A 15,719-nucleotide genomic window follows, 5' to 3' on the forward strand; every position below is an offset into this window, starting at 1 on the left:
TTATTCACTTAATTAAGATGGTGTTGACGCGCAACACTTCCGGATTGGACCACGCTCGGTAATAAAAAAGGAAGGACCTGTGCTCGCCACTTTGACGTGAGCATAAATTTGATCCAAGTATTTGCGTGTATCTACAGTGCAAGATGTACATGTACCATTGCAGATGACAGTTAGGATGAGGCCCGATCCTGTGCCAACAGCGCCGCGTAAATTAAATCGGTGACGGACTGGAACTTGATCGACAGTGGCAATCCAGACGCTTTCCTTGCCCTCCTGTGGCTGCTTCTCCCTCTGCAAATTGTTGGGTCCCCCCCCCCTCTTGTAGCCCCACCATTAGGATGATAGATTAGAAGAGATGCAGAGGGGATGGTTAATCTTTCAGGGAGAGAAAGACCGGAGGGAGGAGGGAGGTGGAGACCGGCGAAGCCCGCTGCATAAATAAACAGGATGCATCGGGAAAACGTGCGGAGGGAAGAAAAACGACGGCGATCGCAGACAGAAGGACGGCAGGCCGAGGGAAGAGGAAGAGGAAGGGACAGGGAAGAGCAGGCCCGGGTGAGGAGATGGAAAGTTGATTGAAGCAGAACAACATGAATAAAAGCAGAATGGGCACGAAGAAAGAGGAGAGGGAAAAAAAAAAAAAAAAATCAGGATATAACGAGAGGGAGACGGAGAGCAGCGGGATCCTGGTGGGCGAGGGGAGGGGATTCTGGAGGGCTATATCGAGCTCAGTTTCTCTGCAGGAGCTGCTTAATGAGCGCAGAGTTTGTAAGTAATTATTGGTTATCAAGCTGATAATAGTCATTGCTCTATTTTGTGTTGCAGTTTCCACATACTTATACAATTATGGCAATTATTAACAAAGTTACAGCTATACATTGCTGCTTTGCATTTCAAACGTACAGCCATTATTTTTCATTTCGCACGGCACAGGTGAGCAGGGAGAGAAAATGTAAGCGCTGCGTTCTTCTGAGCAAGAGGGTAAACAACGAGGAGCCAATTTAGATTTCAAAGACAAAAAAAAAAACATTTAGAAAGGAAAACTATGCAGATTAGGGATCATAATTTACACTTTACATGATACGAGCTTTCCGATGCAGCTAATATCTGCTCACAGCTGAAACGCCTCAAATTTAGTGGCCTCTTTCAAAAAAAAAAAAAGTCTAATTGGAAATCGGTCCGAATCGAGCTTCAGCTCGCTTGCAGGCAGGGTTACAGAAGAAAGGGGACAAAGAGGAAGAGTCACGGGGGGGGGGGGGGGGGGAGCCGAGGGTGCACGGGAGCCGCCGCTGTGCAGGGAAGTCATCCATTTTAAGGGCTGCGGCAGAATACCTGCGAGCTTCTCATTAGCAGGTGAGGCTCACTGATGGGACCCGGGGACGTGGACGGACGGCCGGACAGACAGACGGCTCTCCGCTCCGTCACCCCGGGGTGGCAGCGCCGTACCGGACCGGTTTGCAGGCAGACAAAAGAAAAGAGCACTCGGGACTCTTTCGACAGAATAAAAGGGGCAGAAAAGTTCGCAGCATCGGGGGGGGGGGGGGGGGGGCAGTCGACGAACCTGCAAAGAGATGAGCGAGAGACGCGAACACGCCGACAGCGCTGCCTCCGGATTTACGGCCCGGACAACGCTCCGAGTTTTCATTAATAAAATCGGTCTCTTTAAATAATAAAGCTCGCTGCCTTCTTTTTTTTCTTTTCTTCTTCTTCTCCTCCCTCTTTTGGAAGTATTGGATTTAAATTTCAGGAATGAATGCCGAGAGGGAAAAGAAGACACGGTCGCTGTCCCAGACTGCGTCGATTCAGTCGTCAATTACGGCAGCAGCATAAATAAAAGTCAACAAACGGACTAACTGCGAAGCCCCCGGCGCCGACCCAACGCCCGCCGCAACGTATCGAGCTGCGGACCGATGGCATCCGCCCGCCCGTACGCACGCGTCACTGATCTCGATAAGTTCCTCTTCAAAGTCTACACATTTGATCAAAGGTGGCGGAGGGTGGATGGCGTTTTTCAAAATCAATCGAAAAGACCAACGATGCACCTGAGGAAGAATAGCGGGGGGGGGGGGGCTCTTCTGCCGCGACAGATCTGGATCAAAAGTACCTATTGCAGAATCAAAGTCGGCAGCATCAATATTTCATCACAGGAGAACCCGCCGGTCGTCGCACCCCCGCCTCCTTCCTGCTACCTTCCCTTTCCAATTCTTTCCCTTTCTGTGCTTTGCTTTCGCTGGCAACTGTTTTTTTTTGGTGTTTTTTTTTGCGGGCTTCAAACCGCCTGAAGAACGACCATACCCTCCCCCCCCCCCACCCGATTGTGGCGTTCCCCGCGATTAGAAGTACGACATCCTTCCCGGCCGCAGCGACGGTGATAGTCTTCATTTTGTGGCGCTTCTTTTTTTTTTTTTTTTTTGTCCTTCCGCTTTTGCAAAGTTTGAGCCACAAATTAGGCCTCGAATCCGCACCGCGTCATTATTAAATGACGGTTTAAAAAGCTACACCGGCAGCGCCGCGAGAACACGAGCGAGTTGGCACCCCGACGGCGTTCGACGCGTTCGCTGAAGATCGGCCGTCGGTCAAATTCGCCAGCTGAGCGCGCCGACATTCGCTCAGTTAACAAACCTAAAACCAAAGAATCGGACGTATTTAACTGCCGACTTTACGGCGTCACAACGAACACCACCACGAGGTCACAACCATGACATTCATGGCCGGCACCTCCACGGTCCTCGCCTCCCATTTTGTAACTCAACTTCTCTGCTACAGACGTCGTGTCTTCGTGCCCTGATAACGCCGCCAAGTCACCAATGACAAAATGACCCTTTAAACAGCACTTGCGCATGCTGCACATATGCGTGTTAAAATATAAAAAGGTTTTTAAGCAAACGAAAGGTTCCAAATGACCTGAGAGTCTAAGTCCTTGTACAAACAGGGCAGACGTACTTGTTACTTGAGATCCGGCCTCAAAATTCAAGTTCACCCAGACCCTAATCGCCAAACCTCCGTCATGAAGCCCATTAAGTAGTCAGCTGTCTCCAGGTTGTGTCTAATTAAGGCCAAAACATTTCCGCCAGATCCGACCGCCCCGTACGGGAAGTGTCGTCTGTGCTCAGAACAAATCGTTTGACTTTGTGTCTGCGTACAAAAAGATAATAAAAAAAAAAAAAAACTGAGTAGAAATCTATGCAAATAAAACTCCCAACAAGTTACAAGGACTGTGGCGAGACGGCGTGTCATCCTCATGAATACAACCCCAATGTGTCAGAATTCGGATTCTTCCCCGATCCCAAAACAGGGAGGCAGCGACGTTCACGCTGTGCCGAAACTAGGCTGCGCTGTGCTGAACATGGCACCGCACCGCCTCCTACAGGAAGAGGTTAAGTTAATGCATTCGGTGGCGAGAGAGCGGCGCACGCACACACACACGCACACACACACACACACACACACACACACTATTAAGAGGCGGAGGGGGAAATGAAACTTTGCATTATTTTTAGAAGGAAATTATGTCTGTGCATCTCAGTAATTATAAAGCAATTCGGGAACTGACTGATAGGCCTCTGGTTAACTTTTTTTTGCTTCCTTTTTTTGTCTCCCCCCCCCCACCCCCTCTCTACTCTCGCAGCCTTATCTTTTCCCACCACAACTGCACAGAATCCTACATGCATTTTAATATGGTAATTATCGCGTGAATTCTAAACACTAACCGAAAGGAAAAGCTGGTTTCCTGCATCAACACGACCGCTTCTCGCTCCCTGATTAGGAGGATTTTTATTTATCTTCTCTTTTGTGTCCGCCGTGCTTTTTACAGTATTTTGCAGCCGTCGAGTTGGCCGATTTGCCAAACGCGATAAACTCGCTGAATGACGAAGCTTTGTCATTAAAAACGACGTCGTCGTGCGGAAGGCAGCCGGCCGGTCCGAGCTGCTCTTCAAAACGTGAATTCTTTTCATTGCCTGCGTCGTTATGCGTCACGATAAAGAATACTCTCGGAAAAGCTGACTTTGCAGATTGTTATTTGCCGTTTTACCCCCCCCCCCCCCCCCCCGCAGACTGCACCTCGGTAGGGGAACGGGGGGGGGGGGAGGTGTTTTTGACAACTCCATGGTCCCAAAGTTGTTTTTTTGCCAGCTAAAATACATGGATACAGAAAGAGAGAGGAAGAGTGAGAGGGGGGAGGCGGGGACCTCCCGATGGACTCCTCTATCTCCAGGCAAGTTTGTCTCTTGTTTGATGGAGCTCAACCGGCAAGAGTTTTCTTCCTCGGGCAAAGTTAAGGGGAGGCAACAACCGCGGCGCCCTGGGTGACAACATCTTAGCTTGCAGTTTACCAAAAATCGGTTGGGAGGGGGCGGGAGGGGGGGGGTCAGTTGGTCTTTTTTTTTTTTTTAGCTTTGTTTAAGAGGTGATGGAGGACAGTGGATCCATTTGTTTCAAGTTTATGTTGGAAACGGGATGAACTGACTTGTTGAAGTCCTCTCTCACTGGAGTGCACGTCTGCCGTCAGTCTCACTCTCACTCTCACTCTCCCTTCAGCGGTGGACGCTCAGTTATTCACGGCGGAGAAAGAAAACCACCAGACGCACGTTTAACGCATCAAAATCTAAAACATCCGGCACGGTGGAGCTCGCCCCGCGCCGCCACTCTGAATTCGAGTCGGCGTCGAGGCCTCTGAGGTGCGACTCTCTCTCGAACACGGCGAGGCGAAGGAACCTCGACGCCGAGCCGGCGCCTCAAATCGACGTCAAGTACGACCCGCCCGCCCCGAAAGTGAACTCCGACATCCCGACGTAAACTCGCGAACGCGCGCAGCACAAAATCAGACCAACGCGACGGCAGCGCGAGCCGTCAAGACGTTCGCCGGCTTGCTCCACTTCGCGCCGTTGTGCCGCCTTGGAGGACATCCGGCGCAGCGTCTGTGACGTCTCACAACGTCCCGAGGAGTCAGAAGACGGCGAGTCACGACCGGGTCGGTGGTCCGGGAGTGCCTTTTGGCTCCGATTGCGCAATCTGAAAGGGACCCGCTTTGAAGTGCCAGAATAATCACGCGGGACGATCAAAGCGGCAAATTCGTCCGAGTGCGGGAATCGTCGTTCACCTTTCCGGTTCGGATGGTTCGGGAGCCACCGGGCGAAGGGACAAGCACGACGGACGCGAGCCGTCTTGCGCGCGCAGAAAGGGACCGTTTCCCAGTGTTTCAAGGACACCATCTTCCCCTCCGTCTCCTCCTCCCCTCTCGGGCTAGCTTCGCAGCCTGGCATGTGGGCCCGGGGACGTTGTATTAATTAACTCGCCTCGCTGCACTCTCATCAAGCTGCCGGTAACGGGCCCCCGCTCCAAGTTTCCCCTCCCGGAGCGCGCCGAGACGGCAGCATCCGGCGGTCACAAACAACTTTGCGTACCTCCTCCCGTGGCGGCGTGATTAAAATGGGCGCAAATCTTTCGTCAACATTAACGCGGTTTGACAAGCGGCCGCGCAAATGACTCCGCTCCTCCGAGGCCGTCGCGAGGTGAAGACGCCGCCGCCCGTCTGCCGCTGGAACCGTCAGCAGCGACCCGAGCCGAGGAAACTCGAGGCGAGCGAACACGACCCACAATCCTCGGCGATTCCCGAGCTGCGCTTTTGTTTCGGACGGCCGGCGTCCTCTGTATTTGTGGAAGTGTTTGGACGGAACAGTTTACCTATGACACAAAATGATGCCCAAAAAAAACCTACAAACACACACACACACACACACACACACACACACACGCACACACACACGCACACGTTATAACCGCCGCAGGTACAAAACCACCACGAGAGACAAAACGACCGCAAAGAAATGAAAACGGCTTTAAAGAAAAGCTCAACAAAGACGTGCAAAAAAAAAATGACCGCAGATGCAAAACGACCACAAAGCGATGCAAAAATAAATAAAAACACACACTGAACCACCACAAAAGAAGGACTGAATGACTTCGCGGAGGTGCAGAACGACCGAAGAGAAATTACCACCAGGAGTAAAAAAAAAAAAAAAATGTTTTTTTACAAAGACGATGAACATAAGAAGAAACAGAACCGGGACAAACACTAACTAACTGATAAAGAAATCCAAAATGACTGCAGACGTGCAAATCGACCTCAAAAGGGACAACGAAGGAGACACGCAGTGACTGCAAACACGCACACAACTGCAAAATAGATGTAAAATGACCAGAAAAACAACCCCAGAGAGAAGCAAGAAAAAAAAAAAAAGGAATACAAAACGACAACGAGCGTGTGGCCGCGCTGTTTATCCTCATTTTTCTGTCGCTTTCAGTCGGGTGGGGGGGGGGGGGGGCTTGTTATAAGGGTGAGAGTCAAAAATGGGTGTCATGATAATGGAGAGACGTAACAACCGCTCGCGACGAACGCGGCAGCTGAAAACGGAGGAAGGGCGTCGTCGCCCCGGCGGCGAGCGAAGGAACCGGGTCCGACGCCGGACGGCCGCCGACGCCACGCCGACGCCATTTAGGGACAACTCGGGGATCCACTCGCCCTCAAACGGCAGAGGATCCCGGCGGGCCGGGCCGAGTTCGTGTTTGACTAATGGCGCCCCGGCGGCGGGCCCCGGGGCGAGGGGGTCCGGTCCCGGCCGGTCCGGGTTCAGAATATCTTCGCGCAGTAAAAAACCTCGGACGTCGCGTCACGTTTACGTCGAAAACGACCATCGTCAGTACACGTCGTAATGATACGGCGCCGCGCTCCCCCGACTTTTAGATCACATGACCGGACCAGATAATAAACGTGACCCTCCTCAACGTACCTCTCGCCTGTGACGGATTAATATGAACCCCCGCCCTCCTTTACTAAAAAAAAAACCCCAAAAAAACCCCGAAAGGTTGGAAAGCCTCGCCGATTCAAGAAAACCTCGTTTGCCCGTCGCCGTGAAGAACTTAAGACTTTATCGACGGCAATCACCGGCAGCCTCTGTCCCCGAGATGAGGGCTGGAGTTTACTCGGGAGCTGAAATTCATCTTTGGATTTCCAAAGTCAACAGTCGGAGGCATCGGGTTTCCTCCGTGTTCTCCTCACACTGTTGGCGAGAGCTGAGAAAAGAGAGAGAGAGAGGAAGCTATGGTTTGTTGATTGCCGTCCTCGTGCCGGCGGCTTGCCACAGCCACTATTCTCCGGGCTTGTTTTGCGTGGGGGTTGTGAGAGGAGAGAGAGAGGAGAGAGATTTTGCCACGGCGCTGCGAAATGAGAAATGACACGGTTTCCCCAAACGTGGCGCCTCATCGGCCCGTTATGGATTAGTTCAGGCTGTTATTCTAATCTGCGCCCCTTTTCTTCGCCGCCTCATTATGGGACGGAGGTGCCAAGGCCGCATGGGGAGAATAACGCGGAGCCCCGTTAGGAGTCGTCGTCGTCGTCGTCGGAGGAGGAGATGGATGATGCCACGTTGGCGGAAGCCTGTGCTGATCTGACGGGGGCTGGAGGAAGCCAAGCTCAAACCGCCGGTGATGTAAGAACCTAAATCCAATCACCGAACATGTTTGACCGTGGACTGCGAGAAATGGGAAGACGGCGGAACGGGGTCCTATGCTGAGCCCGAGCGTCTTTGATGTCTGACAAATGGAAATATGACGCAAAAGTATCCAACATTGTGAGCCAAGCTGCATTTCCTTCAGCGGCTGCAAGAACGGGGCATTTCTGAATGTAGCTTATTGGAGGGGGGAGGTGGGGACGGGGGAGGGGGGGGGGGGGTCTAAAATCCTTTGACCTTCAACATTTACATGAATTTCGAGCTTGTCAAAAATGCTGCTTGAACTCCCATTTCGCTGTTTGCAACTTTTGTGGATGACCGATTTGGATTTGTGTACAATGGACTGACGAACCAGATGTCAGCAGCTGGATACAATAACCAGTTACAATAATACATATTTTGATGACGGCCGTGGTTGAAACCAACGAACAGTAGTTTCACATGTGAATGTCAATGGTTTTCCCGTCCCAGTCCTCCACCCCGACCTCCTCGAGACGTGCGCCTTCCTCCTCCTGGCGTAGTTACTACGGCGACGAGAGGGCCATATGGAAAAGCAGTGTCAAGTGGGTTCGTAGCGTTTAACCATGCCAAATCAAACCGGAGGCTTTTTATGGTAATACTGGAAAAAAAACAAAAAAAAAAAAACTTCCCAACTGAAGCCGTCCTGTTAACTTCTAATCGAAAATTCAAGCCAAGGATGACTTTCCGTCGCCTCCCGTTCGACCCACAGGACGGCATCTCGTCCACATTTAAAAAACATTTTTTTTTTTTAGAAAGCCTTCAGCAGCGCACACCGGTTTCACCGTGGCTCGCCTCGCTGGGGAAGTCGTCGGTACGCGGGCAGCTCCGGCGTGAACGAAAGTCCCGTTGTCTCGTTCATCAGCGACAGAAGACGAGCTTTCGGCACGCGCACAAACGGGAGGAAACCATGAGGTTTGAAAACGGCCTTTTGTGTCTCGGTGCTGCTGGAGAATCTGAACAGAACGGGGGAGGGAGAGGGAGAGGGGGGGGGGGGAGGTTCAAATTATAAATGAGCGCAAGAGGAAAAACCCGGTGGGCCATAAATCACATCAGCAGACAGACCGTATGCAAATATGTTTACATGCGCCTTGCTGACATCAGCAGCTCTGAACAAAAATGTACAAGTATATTTTATTTATCTGCCGTCCTATTACGTACCGTGTTACAGTATGTTAGGTTTCACAAACGCAAGTGCAATGGAGGGGAGGGGTGGGGGGGGGGTTGGGCTTGTTATAAGGGTGAGAGTCAAAAATGGGTGTCATGATAATGGAGAGACCATCTGTGACCCCTTTTTTTTTTTTTTTTCTTCCTTAACACGGGTATGGAAAACGTACAGAGGACGCAACTCTTCTGATATTGGACATGTGGGACCAGAAAGATGCTTTTTTTTTTTTTTCTTAAACCCTAGAAATGCGACCATCAAGCACATTTCTCCTTAAACCAATCATTTCCCAAATGAGGGGCTTTTTCTATTGAAAAATAGACATTACCGATACATAGGTGTCTTCACTCAGCTGTGACCTGAACACCGTGTTTGCGATCACATCCGAGCGAACTGGTAATCGATAAAACGGTGGAAGCCAACAATTTGTAGTGTTAAACACTTTAACAGTTGTTGTTGTTGTTGTTGTTCCCCCCCCCCCCCCCGACGTGCTTTAGCAAGCGTTTGCTTGGATCTGATCCTCTTCGAAACGGTGCCAACAAATAAAGGTGACACGCAAATTACACATAAAATTGACATTTTATAGTCCGTCGTAAATTTAATTAATAATAATAAAAATAAAAAAAAATCAGAAAGACAGACGAGTCCTGTGGAAACGGTTCAGATCTTCATATCAATCCGTGTAGATTCGGAGGTTCCAGATCTGGCACCGATGATTAGAGCCTCCTCAGGGAGTGACAGGTTCAAACTTGTTGTACTTAAACCTCCGGCATCTCAGGTCTGGTATTCTCTTTGCTATTCAAGTGTCATCATGTCAAGATCTAAAAAGGGCTTTCTGAAGGCCTTCGGAAAGAAAGAAAGAAAAATCAAGGATGCCTGAGTCTGGCGAGGGATTCAAAAAGGACTATTTGAAGTAAATCATTCTACGGTTACATGCGACGTAGATTTCAAACGAGTGCCAGTTTGTCCAGGACTCTGGCAGATTCAGACCAAGAGAAGGCCGTTTGATGCAACTGAAGGGATTTTGCACGGGAGAGCGGTCAAAATGTTCAGCGGGCCGACGTCGAAGACGGCGGACAGTCGTGCGAAACGCCCACGAGAAGGTATTTCCATTTAAAAAAAAGGGGGATGCCGCGGGTTTGCTTACTTTTTCCCCCCCACGCAGGAAAGGACATTTATTGTATTTTTCTGTCTTAATACTTGAAAAGGTGGGAATGTTTACTTTATCTGAATAGCGCTGCAGTTTAGAAACGATTTAGCCGAGTTAGTCTGAAAAGGCTGTGAAGGTTCGCCTGATAAAAAAAAAAAAAAAAAGAAGTTTGAAAACCTCTTTATCATCTGGGTTAGTTGCCATTAAAAAAGTACAATTGACATTTTGTGGCTGTCACTCGGGATAATATGGTGTTCCTCTTCGAAGACGACGAGACCGTTTCTTCATCGCGAGATCCCGACGACTGCAAAGCATTCAAAGGTGGAGTAAAAGCAGTTTTCAAGAATCGGACCCAACACTTAACGGTTCGCTGCTCCGTCGGAAGAAACTCGCTGAGAATCAGATTCTTCACGTCGAACAACTGACAAAACGGCAAGTCGCGCCAACACGTCGGAGACGGCCGTTCGCCGCCGAGGCCCAATCCCGTTTTCGCTGGCGGAGAGGCTCAAAAGATGGCCGAGCGTCGGGCCGCGAGGCCGGCCGGGAGACGAGCCTCCGTCCGACGCGTCGCGTAAGAACCAAATGTGTTGTCACTCAGCCAAAGCTCCTCGCGTCGATATCCGTTTCCAGCTGAGCTCCACAAAACCAGGGAAGTGACACGCGCTCTATATATCGACGTTCGGATGCTTTTAAACTGCAAAAAATGACTCCTTTCAGTCAAAACTGCTTTCAGGGAAGAGGACTTCTGTTCCAACACGCAGGCTAATGGAACAGTAAAGCTTTTTTTTAAGCAGCTCACAGAGTAGCCTCCTTATCTGCTGGAGCCAAACACGGCTAGAATATATAGAAATATTGTTTTCATTAAACTGAGCAATGTGCTGGAACTTTTTTTTTCTTCTTCCTCTCCTCCCAAACAGTGAACGCTTTAGAGAAGCTTTCTTTCCAGAAAGCCACTGCGGTTTGTTCAGCGGCTCCCGTCGGCGTCCTTTCCGACGCCCCTAAAATGACAGTCGGGCCGTGAGGTGGCTGCGCAGCGGGGGGGGGCGCACTTCAAAGCCGGCCGTTCCATCTTCAGCGACTGTCAGCCTCAAGTGGAGCATGAGACACAAAAAAACATTACAAAATCAAAAAAAAAATAAAGGGAGAGAAAAAAAAAAAGAATAAAAATCAATACTCTATGAGGTTGGTTCCTTCAAGCCTCGTGCTGCTCTTCGTGACGTTCAAGATGAAAAAAAGATGAGCGTTTCTTCCAGACGGGAAGTTCAGCGCTTTTCAAACACGATTTAAACTACTTCTACCTTTAACCTCAACGCATCGTATCGCATGTACAAAAACCAAAGTGATCAAAAAAAGAGCACAGCAATCAGATTAATAAACATTTCGTGCTTAAAGTAAAACAGTTTAACAAGACTTTTTTTTTTTTTTTTTTTTTACACATGAAACTCTTTTTTTTTTCCCCTGGTGCAAACAGTAAATAGGAATGATGGGATCAATTCACAAAGCTGCATTGCCCTTCAACTTATTTATTGATGTACTGAACATGGAAAAAATCCAAAGTATCCAAACACAAAGTAAAGAACATGTACATCCTTTTAAATATTCAAACAAAAGATATTCTATTCCAAAAATGCTGTGAACCAAGTCAGACTATACAACTTCAAATAAATAATTATTCTCATATTAAGAATGGAGATAAGAGGGTCGGGAGGGAACAGTTTTTCACGCCAGACCGTCGGCACAATTTGCCAAGACCAAATAATCAGGAGGAGATTACAAAAAAGAAAAACAAAATGCTATTTCCGACGACGGCAGGTCAGGCGTGAAAAGTGTAGTCTCTACCCCACAGCAGCAAATATCACAACTCATCTAGACTTAAAGTTAAACTTGTACAAGTAACACAAAGAAGGAATAGATAAACGAGAAAAAGCAGTTGCAAAGATAATCATATAATGCATAGCACACTGCTCATTTAAGGGGAAGCATGACTAGTAACTGGTTGAAATACCAAGCAGGATGCGGGTGCAGTATTCAGTGCATGTGAGGCTGGACCAGCCTCCGTCCGTCCGTCTGTTCGAGGCGAGCCAGATGTTGTTCGACAAACTTTTGCAACCAATTTTGCGGTCGTTAATGGAACCGCTTCGCTGTCCTTCCCCCAAAGTGAATAAAGCAATATACACCTTTTTTTTTTTTTTTTTTACGATTTTAAAGACAGGTTATATGCATTACGTATATATATGAGTATGAAAAAAAAAAAGTAATCAAATAGTTCAAAACTGTGGTTTATATCCATTCTTTACCACATAAATATATATCTATAATGTTTATATATAAAAAACAAAACAAATGTCTATAGTTTCTTAATACTTTTTTTTTTCTTTTTTTTTCTTATTCTTTTTTTTGTTTTTTACGAAGCAAGACTATCTACAGACCAAACAACCAACAAATTTGATGCACTGTAATGCTAGTCCATAGGACAACGAATCCAAGGAGTTCAACTGAAGGGAAACTGAAATCAAAAGGTAAATATCTAAAAAGAAAATACCTTACATACTCCGTGAAAGAAAAAAGAAAACGATATATATAATATCACACTTTCCAATGAAGTCAAAACGAGAACCAAAAGAAGTCTGCCAAATACTCAACATAAAAAAGGACTTATTTACATAGCTCAAAGCTCAGGAGTAATCCCTTCTATTCTTCAGACTAGGTTTTTTTTAAGCTGCTGCCTTCGTAGGCTCGTCCTCAAGATTTCATACAAAGTATGTAAAAACCCTTATTGGGACAAAAATCAGTCGAATGATATATCGTAGGTACACCACAAAACACCATGAGCTCCATCTGAAGGGAATCTTGGAGGAAGAGCTGATTTTTTTGTTTTTTTTTAATCCCCCGTTTACCTTTTAAGATATCTCCGTGTTATAATTTTGCATGCACTTTTGGCAAATAAACCTTTGTAGTTCTGTCTGTTTCCAAATCAAATCCGAAAGCGAGTTGCTAGTCCTAACAACCAGGATGACAGGGGGACCCACAGATGATTTTACAAATGAAACCAGCACTGCCACTGATTCTATAATCTAAAGATAATACAAAGATCTCAAAAGGTATCTTTTACATCATAAATCTCTCCAGAAATTTCAACCACTGCAAACTTTCTTGTAAAGTTCAAAAGCTCACAAGGTGTCATATGAAGATATTTTTCAAAGTATCCAAGTCAAAATATTTTGTTCCAGGTCCAGTAAAAAGTTTCTCCAAATTTTTCTTTTTATAAAAATAGATGCTTTTTAAACCCACATCAAAGAGGTTCTTAGCTCTTTGGCAAGGTACTGCTTTAAGAATTTTTTTTTTTTGTCTTTTTCTCCGTTAAGTTTACAATAAGCAACATTTTGCAGCCAACCGATAACCAACTCATATTACAAGAAACAGAATACTTACAAAATCAACTAAACCTCAAATAGTTCAAAAATAAGTACTTGCTAATCCACTGAAGGCATAACGCACCTATGGCAAATCAGGACACAGAAGTACAAAGAAAATCACCACACATAACCTTACGAGACTTACTGTTTCAAAGCAGATGTGCAACAAAATGACAAAACCTATTGTAACGTTTTAGATGGTCCATCTGTAAAGACAGCAAGAGAATTCAACATCGCAGGCATCAAAACCTGCAGTATTATTTTTTTCCTGTTTTAAAGCATATGAAGATTCAAAGCGAAGCAATGAAAAAAAAAATGAAAAAAAAGAAGAAGAATCACATTGTTGGACGCTAAATATTGTTTTTCTTCGCAACACTGATTTACAAAGCTCGTTTTTACTAATGTAGAAATTTACGGTCAATACGCTTCCATTTTCTGTTTCCACTTTCTCGCGAGTTCTCTAGAAACAATCTCAGTGGGTTTTAGGCTTTGTGTGTTTTGTTGGTTTTGAACGAGACTTGCAGAACTCGGTCCCCGAGGCGGTATCCATTCAAGCTGGCGATGGCCACAGCTGCCTCGTCGTAATTAGTCATGGTGACAAAACCAAATCCTTTGCACTTGTTTGTGTTGAAGTCGCGGATAACCTTGACATTCGTGACGGCACCAAACGGCCCAAACATCTGCCAAAGGATGCTCTCATCTGCATCCGGAGCCAGGTTGTAGACGAAGATACACCAGCCATTGCCCGCGTGCCCCGGGATGTTGATGCCAGCCAAGCTGGTCACCCCGTCAATGGCCATGGGGGAGAACCTGCTGTAAAACACACAAAGTAACACGGTTCAAGGCCAGAGCCAAAATGAGCACAAAACGGGCCTTTTTATAAAAACAAGAGATCGTGCCAACAAGCCTAACAGAATCTGACAAGTCTCCAGTGGGATCAGCAGAATCCACGCTTCATCCCGAGCCACAGTTGTGTTGCTTTAACAGTCAGTGTTCGCGCCATTCTTTCATTTCAGACACTACTCCTTTTCATATTTCTCTTTCAGCTGGGCAGTAAGTTATAAAAGGCCCTCTTGTAAAAAAAAACAAAAAAAAAAAACAACAACAACCCTAAAAACGGAGCCGTTATCCTGAATGTGCAGCGTGTGTAGTTATCTCGTACTTGAGATAACACAACAAGCTTCTTTCACATTTTCTTAGAAATTGTAGCTGCTTTTAATGCGCATCAAAACAGAAGCACAACATTATACACTTCAAAATCAAAAGCAGGTATATCAGAGGAAATAAAAACCCTATTTAAGCCGTGACCAGAATGGAGGCACAGGAAACCTCTGGCCTTCGGTAAATGCGGTTTTGCAGTTTTAAGAAACATAATTCAAAGTGCATGGACGGCCTATGAATTATTGCAGCAGGTGTCACATAAGATTAGCTGCTCCAGTTGGCCTCTCAGGGAACATCCACTATGACAGGTGTGCGCCCAGTGTCGAGGTCCTGTAGAGAGATTTGCCAACGAGCCAGGCAGAGGAGAAATCACGTGTATTGTTGCTGGTGAACGGGTCTTTGAGCTTTCAGGGGACCGGACTTCAATCATCCTCGAGGAAGACATTCTTATAAAACTCAACTTAGACAAACTGGTATCCTGTCGAATCCTGAAAGATGTCTGATGCAACAAAGTTTGAAGCAGGACAGGGCTGTCCATAATAGATCAAGGTAGGAGCACGAAGCTCAAAATACAAGTATGCAATTTTGTGCAATAGCAAGTAAGATTGTAAAATTCTGTCCTTTGTTATGTAGACCAGCAGGACAGACGACGCTTTAATCCAGACGTGTGACATTATGTCGAGTGTAAAGCATTTCGCCGCATTACTGTCACTGACCTTTCTCCTATGAAGCCATTTCCCTCATTTCAATTATCAGTCAACATTTAATTTAAAGCATAAATAACTACACTTGTTTCATATTTAACTTAAAACTGGGGAAAAGGTGCCTGTTGTTGAAGCTGGCCAGGACTGGAAGCTCATCTTCATCAGACACAGAGACCCGATGTCATTCCATTTTGTCCAGCACTGCACTTCAAACTCGGTTTATAACATCCTTCCATTGAGCAGACGATGTACTGCGTTTGATAATAAAAGCAACAAATATTCAACTAGATATTGTAACTTGGAAATAAGTGATAAACAACTTGCACATCCCAGCGACTGGTGCTGACAGTTCTTGCAGAGTCTCACGCTATTGCCATTATTTATTATTAAGTACTTAGGATGGGTTAAATGTAGAAGGACGAATGTCCACTCAAGCTTTAAAAAAAGAAAGAAAGAAAAGTGACTTAAACTTCAGTTAAAAATGTTACCATCACCTCTAATAATACCATTTCTATTGAACCGTGTGTTGTATCACTAAATAAGTGCTGGGCCCATAAATCTGGCAGAGTGGATGTCCCAGGACAAGAGGAGCAG

The 15,719-nt window shown here is 46.7% G+C and overlaps 1 protein-coding gene across 4 annotated transcripts in view; it reads right to left on the reverse strand.

The window, feature by feature from the left end:
• Window positions 1–11,351: 11,351 nt before the first annotated feature.
• Window positions 11,352–15,719, reverse strand: part of elavl2 (ELAV like neuron-specific RNA binding protein 2) — a 32,065-nt gene continuing 27,697 nt past the window's right edge. For all 4 annotated transcript variants that reach the window (XM_069705075.1, XM_069705076.1, XM_069705074.1 and 1 more), the window contains one exon: window positions 11,352–14,073. In XM_069705075.1, coding sequence (XP_069561176.1) covers window positions 13,743–14,073 — 331 coding nt within the window. In that variant the 3' untranslated portion in view covers window positions 11,352–13,742. The remainder of the gene's footprint in view (window positions 14,074–15,719) is intronic.

Source organism: Brachyistius frenatus, unplaced genomic scaffold (assembly GCF_029030835.1).
Source record: "Brachyistius frenatus isolate BFR_SWC_R1_liver_20210118 unplaced genomic scaffold, ASM2903083v1 Contig_54, whole genome shotgun sequence".
NCBI classification, from domain to species: domain Eukaryota; kingdom Metazoa; phylum Chordata; class Actinopteri; family Embiotocidae; genus Brachyistius; species Brachyistius frenatus.